The sequence below is a fragment of the Thamnophis sirtalis genome, unplaced genomic scaffold, assembly GCF_051295495.1.
Source record: "Thamnophis sirtalis isolate CommonGarterSnake01/CBP01778 unplaced genomic scaffold, rThaSir2_p1.2 scaffold_9, whole genome shotgun sequence".
Lineage (NCBI taxonomy): Eukaryota > Metazoa > Chordata > Lepidosauria > Squamata > Natricidae > Thamnophis > Thamnophis sirtalis.
Window position 1 is genome coordinate 53,569,714 of NW_028261389.1, and position 16,520 is coordinate 53,586,233.

The 16,520-nt window shown below is 36.8% G+C and overlaps 1 protein-coding gene across 2 annotated transcripts in view; it reads right to left on the reverse strand.

Annotated features, from left to right (window-relative positions):
• PNPLA8 (patatin like domain 8, phospholipase A2) overlaps window positions 1-16,520 on the reverse strand; it is a 62,672-nt gene continuing 46,152 nt past the window's right edge. For both annotated transcript variants that reach the window (XM_087723608.1, XM_087723607.1), the window contains 2 exons: window positions 4,018-4,213; window positions 1-1,290 (listed from right to left, as the gene is read on the reverse strand). In XM_087723608.1, the coding sequence (XP_087579734.1) occupies window positions 1,016-1,290; window positions 4,018-4,213 (471 nt within the window). In that variant the 3' untranslated portion in view covers window positions 1-1,015. The remainder of the gene's footprint in view (window positions 1,291-4,017; window positions 4,214-16,520) is intronic.

A 16,520-nucleotide genomic window follows, 5' to 3' on the forward strand; every position in this document is an offset into this window, starting at 1 on the left:
GACCTTTCAATATTTATTTTATTTCAAACAAGACTCAGTTCTAGTGATTTGCTTTTCAAACAGCAAAGTAATTGCTCTGAACCCCCCCCCCAATTTTTTTTTTGAAAAATAAATGTATATTAAGTGTGACGGATTTTATTGCAATATGTCAAATACTGAATTGGATAAAGTAAAACAGTTAAAACATTACACACTACAAAACACTGGTAACATTTTAAAACAAAACAGTTTACATGCACAAATCTTATCATCAGACAATTTTCATGACATTTAATGGCAGTATAATATTCTGCAAGTCTATAATATACAGTAATTCAATCAGCAAACTAGCTGAACTACTCCCAATGGATTTAAAATTGTTTACTGTCATTAATCTCAATGGGAATTAAACTGTTTGATTTATTCTGGCTCAATTATTTGTAAGCAACATATTTGCTATGATTCTTCTCATGCTGTAATTTTCCATTAACACATAAGCACAATATGATTTTGTAAACAGCATGATTTTTTATATGCATTCATAATATATTGAATGCTTTGTACCATAATTGTCACAAATTTAGACATCATTTTTTTTAAAAAAATATACCAGTACTTGAATATAAGTGGTAATGATGTGAGTTTCTGAAAACTAATACTCATATACTTCAAGAAATCATAAAATCCCAAATTTCACAAGTGTTCTGTTTATAGAAAAAAAAGCATTGGCATTGATCATAATTACTGATCTACATATTCATGTCCTGCTGAATATTGGCTTGAAGGACCCTGAGAAACACTAAGTGTGAGGGTTACAGACTGGGAGACAAGGAAGAAATAGACTGGAAGGCCTTCCTTTGCTTACATGTAGGACTCTCAGATCCTGTGTGCTACTGAGGAGCTACTGAGATAGAAATGCATTTTATATAGCTTGTTTGCTCATTGAATTTAAAAAAAATGATTACATAATGATCAACAAATGTTGAACCTTTTTCATATACAACTTTGCACCTATGATGAGAAACATTTTAAATATTCACAATTTTGACAGAATTGGAAGGCCATCATACATATCACCTTTTAATCTCATCCAGTTACTCAGTTTCTGTAAAATATTTTTTTCCTGTGATAATATTTTGCCAGCTTTTTTCAACTTCTCATCATTTCTTTCTAAATATTGGATGCCATCTGTCTGCAATTTATTCAGTTTTTCTTTACGATTTTCATCCAGAGGAATATCTTCATTCATCAGCGGATTAAATCTAAAGTAGGTGTCTGGAGGTAAAAGGGCATCCAGCATAATATGAACTTCTAGTTTTAAAAGAGAAATGGGAAAGAATTTGGTTTAAAATAAAGTTTTAAAGAATAAGGTTTCAAATTAATTTGTATAAATCCAGACATTTTATTAAGATTCTAGTATTAAATAAGCATATACAAATGTCCGCAGGAACAATGAAGAATTAGCAAAAGGGTAATGGTGTTAGGTTGTCATTACATTAACTCGTTATCTTACATATTAACGCTGAACAAGCTGACACAAATATGTAATTACAGTATATACATTATGTGTTGATGTCATTGTGTGAATGGTGTCATTTTGGAATCAATGACATTCTCCTGTGCGCTGCTTGGAGAGTCCAAACATGGGTTAATTCTGTCTGACTGTCCTGGACTGAATTGAAAGATCTTTAGCCACGCCTCTGCTGCTGACACCTCAGATTTTACAATTCAGTCTAGCCCAGTGGACGTTTTTCAATGTGGTTCCTGCAATTAGCAGTTAACTTGGACTCTCCAACCTACCACTTTCTGTTCCTTTCCATTCCCTTTCGTAGAGAGCAGATCTGGTGAGCGTTTTTTTTCCCCTTTTCCTCACTGATTTCCTCACCGATGTGTCCCGAGTGCTGCTCGGGGTGCACGGTTGTCGGGGCGGCAAAAGGCGACACGAGCAGGTCGGAGTGCCAATTCCCTCATGATCGCACCAAGGTTTGAGCGCAGCGGTTAGTAGTGTGAGGATCCAGCCGCTTGTGCTATCGACTTTTCCCTATCAAGCGTCGAGCGCCGAGACCTCAGGCTGCTTTTCCAATGTGGTGGCCATTTTATTTTCACCTTTTTGGATGCGGCAGCCATTTTGAATTGACTCCTGCATTTCAGATTGCTGCGTGGAGTTTCTTTGTTCGGCCCTCCGGCAGGTTGTCTCCATAGGCCAGCAGAGGGGCCTTTCTTCCTTGGTGTGGCAGCAGAGTTTGTGACCTTCCCTTGGCCATACTCCTGTTACTGACATCTGCAGGGCGCTGGTATTAAGCTCATGCCACAAGGATATTTGTTTGCCAGCACTGCCTACTCTTCCCGGCTCTCGCTCTGCATTGAAGAGCTCCCATACAGTCCTCAGTAACATCCAGGTAGTGAGTGAAGCAACGCCTGCCTGATCCAGGGTACCTGAACAATCCTACCATAGAAGAAATCTGCAGAGAGGCAATGTGGGCATCACCATCTGAGTTTGTATGAAATTATAAATTGGACAAGTTTGCATCAGTGGAAGTGGCATTTGGGAGACGAGTCCTTCAGGGTATTCATTTCACTGGAGAGACCATTGAATCGATTGCTCCCCGCCCTAGTGACATTTAGCTTGGGTATGTCCCATACTTGGACTCTCCAAGCAGCACACAGGAGAAGGAGTGTTGGCTTACCTAAACGGTCTTCTCTGTGCGCTGCGGGAGACTTCGACCCCGCCCTGGTTTCTCACTGCTTCCAGTATCATTGATGTGAACTATTCTTGACTTAGTGACATATACAATGGAACCACGGTTGAACAGACCTATAGGTCCACGCCGACATAGAAAAATCTGAGGTGTCAGCAGCAGAGGCGTGGCTAAAGATCTTTCAATTCAGTCCAGGGCAGTCAGAATTAACCCATGCTTGGACTCTCCCACAGCGCACAGAGAAGACCATTCAGGTAAGCCAACGCTCCTTTGTTATGGATTCAACTTTCAATATGAGACCTTAATTTTCCTTAAGTATACCATCTTTTGTATTAACACCTGGTCAGTTAAAGTGTGACCTAGAACCAAAAATAATCTCAGAAATAATAGCCTTGATACATATAAGTTGATAAATCAAAGTTAGCAAATCTCTACAAAACATCTCTGTAAAATGTCAGGTTTTTTTAAAAAGTAAAAAGCAACAATGGGATTTGAGAGGACAATTATAACCCTTCCTTCCAGTGGTGTGTTGAAGCTGGCTCGTTAACAGGTTTTCTTTGAAGCAAGCTACTTTGATCTATGCAAAAGCAAATTCTTATGTCAACTAGTTCAAGAATTTTAGGATTAATTTGGCATGTGAACTCCTAGTTAGAATAAATCAAAGAAGATAAAGAAAGAATTATATAGAATTTATACAGTAATTCAAATTTGGATTGAATATTTATTTCTACATTATTGAAACACTCATGTGACACATGGTAAAATGGTCATTCTACATTTTGCATTGTTATTATGCAAATAGGTTCACTATTAACTATTAAATAATTTAACGATTAACAGTTTTTCCTTAATTATTAAAATGCTTATTCTAGCATTGTTCACATGTCCAGTAACCTTGAAGATGGAGCTTTCTATCCCTACATTATGCCTATCATTAACAAAGACCTACTTTTATCAACAGAGATTTAATAATGGCAAAACTGAGGTATAGGCAATCTCAAGTAGCTAATTTAACTGAAAATCTGGCAATCATTGTCATCAACTGCCCATTCAATCTCAATTTTCTAAGTAGCTAATACAAGATATTAATTGGACAAAAGCAAAAAGGCCAAATCTTCAAATGATTTTTTTAAAAAATTAATATTCATTACTTTGAAAGAGGTTAGCTTTGTATATGATTTAAACACTTAATTCTATAGATGTTGAGAGATGGAATTAATAAAACAATTGAATGTAGCTTACAAAACAGAACCAAAATGTCTTTTCATGTTTTTAGTTCAAGAAAGCAGTTAAAAATTGTACTACGAAAACAAGACAACTATGATCACCCGAAACTAACCTTCAGTATCTGTAGCACTGCTGATGACATTAGTCAATTTAGCTTTTAAACTTGTATAAGTGACATTGGTTTTTCCATGGTTTTCATACCGACCCGTTCCTAGGGACACCACACACTGAAGAGGAACATTTGGCCAAAGACATCTGCATTCATGCACTGCTAATGCTGTAGGATTATTTATAAGAAGCCCTCCATCCTGTGAATAAAATAATAACAGTAACAATAATAATGCAAGATGTTGGAGTTGTTGGAAATAATAAGGTAGATATAATAATATCACAATAGTATAACAAGATACCAGTATCTTGTTTGTCCCCAGTGAAGCAAACTTAACAGAAGAAAGTAAATGTCACACATTTTTCTATACGTTGACCTCAATCAATTATGGACATTCTCTAACAGATGTAAAAAGCAGTATGCATTTTGAGATTGGATAATTGTGCTAAAAAGACTAGCATCTTGTCTGTAGTTGACTTCAAAACATTAGAAGAATGTTTCTAATTTTTATTATTCAAAGCACTGATTGTTTTACCAGGAGTTTAGATACATTAAAATGCCAATATGTAGAGATCCATTGACAAATGAAGGCAAAACCAGGTACAACACAGAGTAAACTGTAGAAACATGAGCAGCTTCAGCCTACTTCTTCCTTGATCATTTTGATATGAAAACCTGATTAAGCTTTCAATAAACAATTTCTTTTAGTCCTACGCTGGAGCAGGGAGAAGATTGATTGCTTCTACTTTTAAATTTATTCCTTCCAAATAATACCCTAATCACAGCTATATTTAATCTATTGTTCCAATACATTGAAGTGAATTCTTTATTAAAAACATTTTTTTCTTTTTACCACAGCTGCAGTAGATAAAGTAGAGATTCAAATACTAGCTTATTCAGAAAGTCCTTTGATTAAGCTTTCAATAAATCTACAAAAGCTTTTTGAACTTTTTCTGGACCAATTAGTATATTCTGCCTTCAGCTGTAGTTAAGAAGAATAGTAGCTTTTTGGTCCGCTTTCTTTTAATTGTGACAAAAATAAGATTTATCCCTAAACACTGTGTTACTTTATGATTATGTCCTTTAATTTCACCTACAACCCTATTTTTTAAAGCTGAAGGTAATAAATATCAACATTGTCTATAACTTTTGACAAGGTACAATTTATGAAATTGTATGGCAAAGGCAGAAAGCAGCATTCATTTTATCTGAAGGATCAACTGTTCCTGTTCTAAAAGGGATACTTTCAGAAATGAATGAAAAATCTGAATATTCTAGAGCAAACTGCTCCATTTTGCAGAAACGTATGCAACACTACAACTAAAATGTATATTACGCATTTGTTAAGATTTTAGTTGTTACTTTACCTGGTTGTTTTATAAAATAACTCATGTTATGAGTTATTCCCCCCTTCTTTTAATATGATAAAATAAAACCTATTGCCTTCCAGATGCTGAACTTTGGCCCATTACATTGCTTATCAGCGGACTTCCAGTTGACATTGTGGCAAGAACAGCTGGAAAATAGCAGGCTCTGCCAAGCCTTGCGAAATCCAACCAGTAACTGCTGCCGGGAGACCCTAGCTACCTTGTACAGGTGGTGAAAGAAAGAGAGGCACTTTTCTGACCACAAGGGACTTGCAATTTCCTTGTTAGGTCTGAAGCAAGCTCTCCCAAACGGCAGCAGGGATGATGGCCATTTTTGGCAGTCACAAAGCTGGGACAACCGGGATTTGTGCTGGAGCAGTTCATGGACAGAGCACAGAAACTGGGTGAGATAATTACCAACTTTTACTCTAAAGAACTGATGTAAATACAAGAATTTTAAAAGAGAACTCTTACACCTAAGAAAGCGGTGACTGTTTAATGTTGGATTTGAGAATACGGGAAGAAGTACTACAGCACTATTGCCGCAGCATACCTAGTGAAAGTGAATTCAATACACATAAAGTCTAATACACAGAATAGAAGTAATAACATCAGGAAGACCACCTGGCCTTGACTTTTTGTTAGAAGACGACTTGCATAATTTGAGAGAGTTTAATGAGTTTCTTTTTTCCCTCCTCTTTCCCATCTGAAGATCTTTAAAAGGAACTAATTTGCAAATAACTAAACTTTATTAAAATTGGCTATTGGGTTATGGATTTGGAAGATTGGATTTGAAAAATCAAAAAAATCTAGAGGGTTAACTTGGATTTGGACTATTAATGTTATTCAGCAGAACACTCTATGAGTCAAAAGAAGAAAAATGATAAAAGAGAAAAGAAAGAAAACTAAATAAGACTTTAAAATTGGGAAGATATATAATTGGGAAAATATAAGGTTGTAAATTACTAAATAATTTTAAGAATTTTAAAGATTATAAAAGGAGCTTTAAAATATTGAGATATTGGAATTATAGAAATATACTGAATAATTTTCATTAAGTTGTTATAAAATGGATTTACAGGGGGATGATAAAGGAATATGAAGTATATATTGATGTTAAAAGTGTGAGTGAATCTAGAAAGAATAAGGAGATAAGGGAATTGTTTAAAGACACAGAAATGAATGTAGAAGTCACTCAACAATTCAAAGGGAAAGAGAAACATGATATCCAAGAAATAGATGAGAAATTAGAAGAAGCTGTGGAAGAGAAAAATCAAAATGAGATGCAAGAAGCTAAATATAAAGAAGAGAAAAAGATTAAAAAGTAGGAATCAGTCAGATAACTTCTTAAAAGCTTATAATAGAACAAAGAGAAAAGAGAAAAATTCCCCCCCAAAAAGAAAGATTCAAATATATATATATATATATAGATAGATAGATAGATAGATAGATAGATAGATAGAGATAGAGAGAGAGAGAGAGAGAGAGAGAGAGAGAGAGAGAGAGAGAGAGAGAGAGAGAGAGATAAAAGGCTGACTAAAAAGTCAATAAATGATGGGATTTTAAAAAGGTTAAGAGATGATGGATAATGAGTAAATATATTAATAAAATGGAAAAATACTAATAAGGAAAATAGTAGTATATATATAAAATAAATTAAACTAGTATATGGAAATTTAGGATTAGGTAATTTAATTGTATTATTAACATTAATAGTGTGTTAAATTATATTGTGAATTTAAAATATTAAGGATTTGAAATTGTGAGGATTTGAGGTATACTCCTGGAATTGATTACCGTATTTTTCTGAGTATAAGACACACCGGAGTATAAGATGCACCAAGGTTTTAAAGATGCAAATTTTTTAAAAAGTAGGTAGGTAGATAGAGGGAGAGAGAGAGAAATACAGGTAGGTAGGTAGAGAGAGAATAGATAGGTAGGTAGATAGAGGGATAGAGAGAGAGAGAGAAATACAGTAGTTAGGTAGGTAGAGAGAGTAGGGAGTTAGGTAGGGAGGTAGGTAGGTAGGTAGGTAGGTAAAGGGATAGAGAGAGAGTAATACAGTTGGTAGGGAGAGAGAGAGAGAGAGAGAGTGAGTAGGTAGGTAGGTCGGTAGATAGAGGGATAGAGAAAGAGAGAGAGAGAAATACAGTAGGTAGGTAGGGAGTGAGTAGGTAGGTAGGTAGATGTTTTCAGGTGTATTTATCCATGTGCTGGAGAAGGAAATTGCTGACAACCTGCAGCACCTAAGACTTGTTTCTGCTGGCACAGCACTTGATCAATCTAATTCTCATCACTCACTCTAACTAAAGAGCTTTACGAAAGGGAAAAAAAGAAGTTTTTGCACTCTGCAAACCTCCCAAAAACGGCTTCGTTTTTTAAAAAAATAAAGTAAGTAAGTAAGATCTTTATTACGGTCAAAGACCAGCAATATACATTTGTCTTTACACTATATTAAAAATACTAACATTAAAATATAATTAAAAGTATTTACATTAAAAGTGGATAATAACATTATGGTCCAAAGATTGTTAAAGGTATGTCCAGATAATTGGTACAAGATGACAACTATACTTCTGTAGCCAATTTTTTTCTTATGGACATTGCAGCAGCACAGAACTTTGCCACTGCATACTTGGTAACGAGGTTAGTGTCCTGGAGGAGAAAGCCTAGATAAACATTGTCTGCCCTCCCTGGCAATCTCTCTAATAAGGGGAGAATATGTGCAGACCTACAAGCTCTGTATAGCTCGCAGTGTAATAGTACATGTGAATTATCTTCCACTTCTCCTTTACCACATATACAAACGCGTTCGGCTATAGGTGTTCTTTTATACCTGCCCTGGAGGAGTGCTGAGGGAAGAATGTTAAATCTGGCTCTGAATAAAGCTATTCTTTGTTTTGGAGAGATCAGGTCATTCAGATATCTTGCCGATTCCCACACACCCTGTTTGATTCTGTCCCTACTGTGGAAAGGCAACCTATTTAATTCTTCTTGGAACTCCATGTCCCTCATTCTATTGATTACTACTTGCTTTGCTTGCTCAAAGCCTAGGGACATTAAGAATAATGGTGAGAGCCTATAAGAGCCCAGCTTGTGATCAATTGCTTGTTTCCAGGGGGAAGGGAAATTGTCAGTCAACACTAGTGGGGACAGTCCCTCTGGAAAGAAATGCATTTTAAGCCAATAAATGACCATCATCTTCCAGGCTCTTACTTGAATTTGGGGCATGCCTGTCTCAATTCTTAACTGGGCATTTGGAATTCCATTGGGAGCGGCTAAGATGGCTCGCAGGAATTTTGTTTGAATGGTTTCTAACGAGTCTCTCGTTGCAAGGATTCCTGTTTGTGCCCCGTAAAGAATTTGCACCAATGTTTTGGCCTCAAAAAGTTTTAAGGCAGCAGGTACTAACTGATCTCCACCTGTATAAAAGAAATGTTTGATTGCATTTGAGGACCTAATGGCTACTTGCAATGTGTGATCCAGGTGTGCCTTCTATGTCCCTAGCGAGTGGAAAACCACTCCAAGGTATCTAAATGTTCTAACCTGTTCCAAACTATATCCTTCTATTTGCCAGGAATATTGGCGTGGTCTTTTAGCAAAAATTAAATTTTTGATTTATCGAAGTTAAGGACCAGCTTGTTTTGCCTGCAATAGCCGAGTGTTGCCCTAATTGCTCTCTTCAGTCCTATGGGGGTTTGTGAAATGATAGTGGCATCATCAGCATATAAGAGAATTGGCACTTTGCGTTGTGCTAGGTTAGGAGGATGGAAATCCGGGTTCTGTAAAAGGTCAATCAGGGGATTAATATAGAAGTTGAAGAGGGACAGGCTGCAACCCTGCTGTACCCCTTTTTGTACTCTTACTGAGCTGGTTAAACTCCCTTGGGGATTGCACCTCACTTTCAGGGTGGAATTGGCATACAATTTTTGTATGAGGAAGAGGAGGCGTTTATCGATAGTGGTGCATTTTAACTTCTCCCAGAGGGTGATCCTGGATATTGAATCGAAGGCCTGTTTAAAATCCAGGAAGGCCACAAAAAGAGAGGATTTTTTTTATGTGTGTATTTTTGTACTAAATGGTGGAGTACCAAGATATGATCCACCATCGATCTTCCTTCTCTAAAACTGGCTTGTTCGTCTTTGATTATCCCCCCTGAAATTAGCCAATCTTGAAGTTCATAATTTAAGTGTTTGGCATACAGTTTACTAATAATGCTTAGAAGACTAATGGGTCTGTAGTTGCCTGGGTCATTTCTATTCCCTTTTTTATAAATTGGTATGATAATTGCTACTCCCCAATCTCTAGGCATATGGCCTGTATTGTCTATAAATGTAAACAACGATGCTAAAAGTGGAGCCCACCAACTGGCGTTCTTTTTAATTATTTCTGGCAGGACATTATCAGCTCCGGGTGCCTTATTAGCCTTTAGGGCTCCGATCAACCGGGATATCTCTTCTGGTGTAACAGGGGGCCAGTGAGGAGTGTGGTCCAAACTAGCTTGGCTCTCCTTGGTTACATAGTCAGGATCTGTATAAAGCTCCCTAAAGTACTCTTCCCAGGCGTGAATTGGAACCTGATTTGTCGGGGGTAGGGGAGGTTTTCCCAATCCCCTGGTGATGTACCAAAAAGGGGATGTATTTTTTGTCCTGACTGCCGTAATTAGTCTATGCCAAGACTCCTTCAGGGCCGCACTTTTCTTTTCTTTTAGAAGGTTCTTATATTGTGTTTTCAACTGCTTTAAGTAGTAAGTGTGCTCCTCAGAGGAGGCACCTTTACTTTTCTTGTATTCTTCATTATATATCTTTTTTAGTTGAACGCAATCTCTATCAAACCATTTTTTGTTTTTTGAAACTAGCATTTTGGGGTGAGCTAGTGATCTGTTACTGAGAACCGAATTCAAGTTTACAATTAAGGTTTCAAACCCCTCTAGGTAAGATCCCCCACAGTTATTTCTTAGTAGAGATGTATGTAACTCTATGGTTTCAGGGGCTAACATCCATTTAGTAACTTCCTTAGCGTTTTTCTCATTCCATTTAATTTTTACCTGGGTATTTTGAGTTTCTAACCTGGGTAGGTAGGCTGTGCCTGCCCTTAGAGAATTCTGATGCAATGTCAGAGTAAGGAGTATTGTATTATGATCACTTTCCAATCATGAGTCTACCTCTATCTTCTGTAAGAACTTCAGGAGGTCATATGATATTATCCAGTAGTCAACTGTGGATTTTCTTCCTGCTCCCTGGTAAGTATATTCTGCTGGGAAATCGCCCCATGGGGACCCGTTAAGGATACACAGATCCAAACGTTCAGTCATTTGTCTTACACATAAGCCTGCCCGATTAGCTTTAGGGTCTTTAAATTGTCTGGCATGCAAAGATTCATCTGTTACATTTTCATCATAGTGAATCTTAAAACTGCTTATATAATGCTTGGTCATTTGGACCCATCCTAGCGTTTAAGTCCCCCCCACTATAATTATTGCAGCTTTGGGGAATTTGGCTGAACAGCCAAGAATAAAATCTGCGATGCTGTCCCAAATCTTGTTAATCTCATTATTCTTATTAAGTGGAGGAATATAGATATTGAATAGCAAAATCTCCACCTGTTTAAATAAGAGTAATGTAGTTACAACCCATGACTGGAAAGGTGGCAGTGGTACACATTTAAAATGCAAGGATGTATTAACTAACGTCACAATACCCCCTTTAGCTCTCCCCCCCACCTTGCTTGGGACAGCAGGAATTGAGTTGACCCAATAGCCATCTAATTGAATCTCTGTGCAGGTCCAGGTTTCCTGCAAGAAGAGGATGTCAAATTGTGATATATAGTCAAAAAAGAGTTGGTCTTTTGATGGGACGGACCAACCTGCTATATTCCAGGTTATAAGGGAGAATGGGTCAACTTTTGGAGCTCATCAGGAAACTTGATTTATACAAAGGGAAGTTGTCTGGTTGTTACCATGGATTGAGGTGTCATCGCACACTGAATTGGTCTTCTTTAAAAATAGGGAGGACCTGTCTAGGTCATGAGTAGACTTTTGAGAAACCTGTTCAGGGTAAAAGGTTTTAGCACCAGCTAGCAGAGCTTGCCATTCCGAAGCCTCTTCTCTGGTTGTAGGGCAAGGCATTATTAGGTCATCTTTCATTTTTTTGCAATGGTGGCTCTTTCGTGAGTCGACTCTCAGTATCTTGGTTTGGAGCTGGCGGTGATGAAGGTGTCATGGAATTTTCACACAGGGATGAAAACATCTCCATCTCTTCTGGGGTCTCTAATACCCCCTTTGGGTCTTGGCTTCTATTTTCTATGATCTTGAATTCATGCAATCTCTTGTCCTCTGCGGGGGAAGTGAGAGGCTCAATTATTGGGGAAACCAGGTCTATAAGTGGCTCTGCTGTGTCCATTGTGACCAATAAGGATTTCTTTAAATTTTCTAGCTTGAATAATATATTGTCTTGTTCTTTCCTTGGGAGAGCATCAAAAGCGTTAATGAGACTAGCTTCTGTGCTGTTAAGTATCTCTTCTCCGTGCAAGATTGGTTGACTCCCACTATCATTCTCTTTCTTTTCCAAGGTTGAAAGTGAGGTGGTGTCATTCGCCTTGGAGGCTCGCATGTTAGTTATTAACGGGATAACCCTTTCCTCACCAAAGACTTTGATGGGAAAGATTTGGAAGGAGGCTAAAAATGCCTTCATCTTGAATAACATCTGAGGTATGGTGGGCTGTTTGAAAGACAAAAGGACCCGCTTCCAATTTGGGGCCTCAGGTAACCACTCCACAGCACGGAGATGAATCATGCCCCTGTGACAGTGAAGAAGCTGGCTTAGGGAATTTAATATTGCACTTCTGGAATTCCAACGTCCATAATTAAGTCTGTTCAAATGGATTCTAAAAGCTATCCTTTGTGTTTGTAGCGAGCGATGTGATTGTTGTAATTGAGGGAGGGATTCTTTCCTGATTTCTTCTTTTTTGATACTTTTTCTTCTCGATGCCTTGTCTGGGGGGGGGGACTGTTTTTTTGAGAGGACTGTCTCCTTTTATCTGTCTCTTTAACTGTTTCTCTGGCTCTTTGTTCTTTTTCCTTTTCTTTATCCTGCGAATGGGAGTTAATCAAATCTTCTGCCAGCACTTTAGTGGGAGTTCTTGGGGCCCGATATTGCATTTGAAGAAAAACAGCTAAATCTTTTTTCAATGACTCTACATCATGTTGGATGGCAATTAATTGTTCAAATATTGAGACCACCGTTTGCGCTGTTTACTTCTAAATAAAAGGCATGAATAGCCTTGGGGAGGGGGGCTTGCAGAGTGCTCCTGGGAGAAAGTGGGGTGGGGGAATGAGCAAAAAATGGGCCATTTTTCACAAAAACGGGTCCATTTTTCTTATACCCTTATGGAGGCTTATAGCTCATTTCTGCCCTCCCCAGCCCCCAGGAGCTCTTTGAAAGCCTTCATAAGGGTATGCACGGCCATTTTTGTGAAGGGGGCGGGGCTTCAGGAGAAAAAAATGCTATATTTGATGTATAAGACACACCCAGATTTTCAGCCTCTTTTTTGAGGAAAAAAGGTGTGTCTTACGTGACCCGTCAAAAGCGCGGACGACAAAAGCGCGATCGACAAAATCGCGCCTTTGACGTCATCACAGCGCGACGAAAAAGATCGAAAAATTCAAATAAAAATTAATAAAAATTAAATTAAAGCAAGCCGATTCACATAAAGGTAAGGGTTAGGTTTAGGGTTAGGGTTAGGGTTAGGTTAAGGGTTAGGGTTAGCTTTAGAGCGTTAGCGTTAGCGTTAGGGTTAGGTTAAGGGTTAGCGTTAGGTTTTTCGTTACTTTAACGGTTAGGTTTAGGGTTAGGTTTAGGGTTAGGTTAAGAGTTAGGTTTAGGGTTAGGTTTAGGGTTAGGTTTGGGGGGGTTAGGGGAAGGTTTTAGCTTTATTTTTACATTTTTTTGAACTTTTTCGTCGCGCTGTGATGACGTCACAGCGCGCTTTTGTCGAGCGCGATTTTGTCCTACGCGCTTTTGTGGTGGAACCGTGTCTTATACTCCGAAACATATGGTAAATATTGTTAATACTTGGCGTTATTAGTAATCCTACATATTTGGAACACTGAAGTTACGGTGGAATAATAAATAATTTGTAAAATATTAAATAATAGTATTCAGTAGGGGATAACAAATACAAGGTGTACAGAGATGTTATTTATGTTTAAATGAATTAATGGAAAAATGATAAAGGATTATAAAAAGAGAATAGTATTGTTGAAGTTGAAAGATTAGAATTACACAAACCTATTTGTATTATTATTGTTAACATTGTTTAAAAAAGACCTGTCCCAGTCAATGCTCTGTCCACAAAATATGTATGGCGTGAAAAGAAAACTACAAATGAAACATTAAAAAAAAAAAAAACATTGCTTATCAGCCATTGTGGCTACTGGAAGCTATAATCAGAAACATCCAGAGAGCCAGGTTTTTTGTTCTGTTCCAATTGCTTTTTGCATCATGCTTAGTCACGAAGTTATTTTATAATGTTCCTATCTGGTGTGAGTGTGTATGCATGTGTATGTGTGTGTGTTTGTGTGTCTAAGAATTTAACATATAATTCAAATTCATAGGCTCTGCTCTTTTATCTACTCAACTATTAACTTGTTCAGTTTAACTATAGGTTTTTTAAGTGTCACTTTGTCAAAGCTGACATTTCACTCAGCAGTGTAAGCTATCTTAGGTTGTCGGCTTCAAATTATTTTACTTTCACATTAATATTTCAGTGAGTATTTTCTATAAAAAAAGCTCCCTTTTTACAACCCAGTCTATATTTTGGGTAGTCACAACAACTTGATGGAGCTAAGCGTTAGTATTGCCCTTCCTGGTGCTAAATAAAGCCTTGTGCCCTAATGAACAAAAATAAAATTCACAAAGTTCACCTTTGAGCATGTAATACATTTTTTTAATTACAGCTCCAGGATCTGTTTGCTTTCCTGGATGCAGGGCATACCCTTGAACAACTGTTTAATGGTAACATAAAGTGAACATTTGTTCAAAACAGGCTGCTCAAATATTAAAACTCACTTTAAAATTTCACAGAATAGATCAAGCAATCACCAAATGGTATCCTGAAGTAGCCAAACATACCAAAAATGCATTATGCAGTGTGAGTGACCCTTCAAAGTGAGTGATGAGTATACATTGACACGCACTGTATACATAAGCTTTGGATTTTACTGAATCTTATAGTCCATGGTCAAAGGTGACAAGTACTTCACTTCACTTTTTGTCTTGTGGATTCCCTTACTCCTTATTTTATCTTTATCTGCTCTATTTATTCTTATTTAAGTCTGAAGTCTTTATTATTCTTCCAAATAGACTTCAACTATCCCTGCCTGCCTTTAAAATCTTGCATTCTCTCATAGATCCCACATTCTGCTGTTGCTAACAGCTCACCGTGAACACATAAAAGAGTCAATCTTTCCATATATTATTATTGGAGGCAAATTAAACTTAAATTAAATGCTTCAGCCATTTCCAGCATCACTTCTTTTTTTTCCCAAAGGAAAAGAAAAGAAGAAAGTGATAGATATGAAATTTTTAACACAGAGTTTCTATCTCAAGGTCCTTTATGATATTAAAATATCTGGCTAGTTCAAATCAGAATATTTTAATTTCAGGCAGAAGAATTTATCAAGGCCATTTATTTTTAAGTATGAAAGAAACAAATCATGAAGGATAACAGTGACATTTTAAACTCTGCTCCTATTATACTTGAGAATCTCCAGGTCAGCTTGGTTCTTTATTTTTATAAGGTCCTATTTAATATAAATTACTCAAAAGCAACCCCCTTAAAAAGGAGAAGGGAAGTTGGAGAAACAACAAACAAATACAGATGCATCAAGTTAAACTGAAATTATACCTTTGAAAACAATTCAATACATTTCTGGTCACTGATGCTGTGATAACATGCTGTAGAACTTCTCAAAGTTCTATATACTTCTCTTTTTTTCAAAAAAAAAGGGGGGGAAGTAGTTGGAAAAATTGGTTAATATGCACAATTTCCACATTTCTTTTGGATATTTAAATTGGAAATAGTAACTATTTCATTATGATAACTAATAAGATATTTTTATTCTTTTCCTTTTTTGTATCTTAATAGCAAAATAAATTGTAGCACTTTAGAATAAAAATATGCAGCCATAGTGTAGATTATTGCATAGAACAGGTAATTCTGTATCTCAAAGTGGGAAATTTGAACCTATTTGGGTGTATCTAAATATGTCAAATTTCAAAATATAGCAGCTTTAATTTGCAGCCACAGCTATATAATCAACCAACATCCATCCATTCCTCAATAGGAATGTTGGTTGAGATAAGTGTCAACTTTCCTGTCAAGAGTGGCGCTTCCAATTAAGCCTCCAGAATCATAACATTTAGGTTGCCAAAGGATTGTGAAAGCAAGGAGGGAGTTTAGTTTACCTCATAGATTCTATGATCATTATTTCCCAATCTTGCATCTTGCACAGCTGTGTTAAGATTTTTTTTAATGAGCGATACTGTATTAATTATATTGTCTAGGTTAGTGACCGATTTCTGTGGTGGACAATTTCCATCAAATGTATCCATTATATTTCCAGAGAAACTTCTGGCAATCAATTCCACCATGTTAAGAAAAAGGCATCATTGTTCCTTATCATCTTTTCTTTTTACATTTAAAAATATCCTTCATATGTTTCTGAAATTTAGTATAATGTTCTCTTCTACATAAATGCAAGCCTTAGATAATAGATAGATAGATAGATAGATAGATAGACAGACAGACAGAGTTATTTATTAAAGATAATTAACTAATTTCAATCATACATCAATTTCTATGAAATAACACATGCTCCCATTGCCAAGAAAACTGTTGCCAGGCTACACATTGCATCGTATTTCCTTTACAAGGGATTGTATTTTTTTATCAACTCCCACACTATGGGAGACGAGAGCTTTGCAGTTTGCAGCTGGTGATATGATATATAGAGATTATATGAAAGTACTTTTGGAATGACCTAGTCTAGGAGGATTCATTCTCTCTCTCCAGATTTCACTTCTGCATGCCATCTTTTAAAATAATCTCTACATTCTATACATTCTAATGCACACGTGA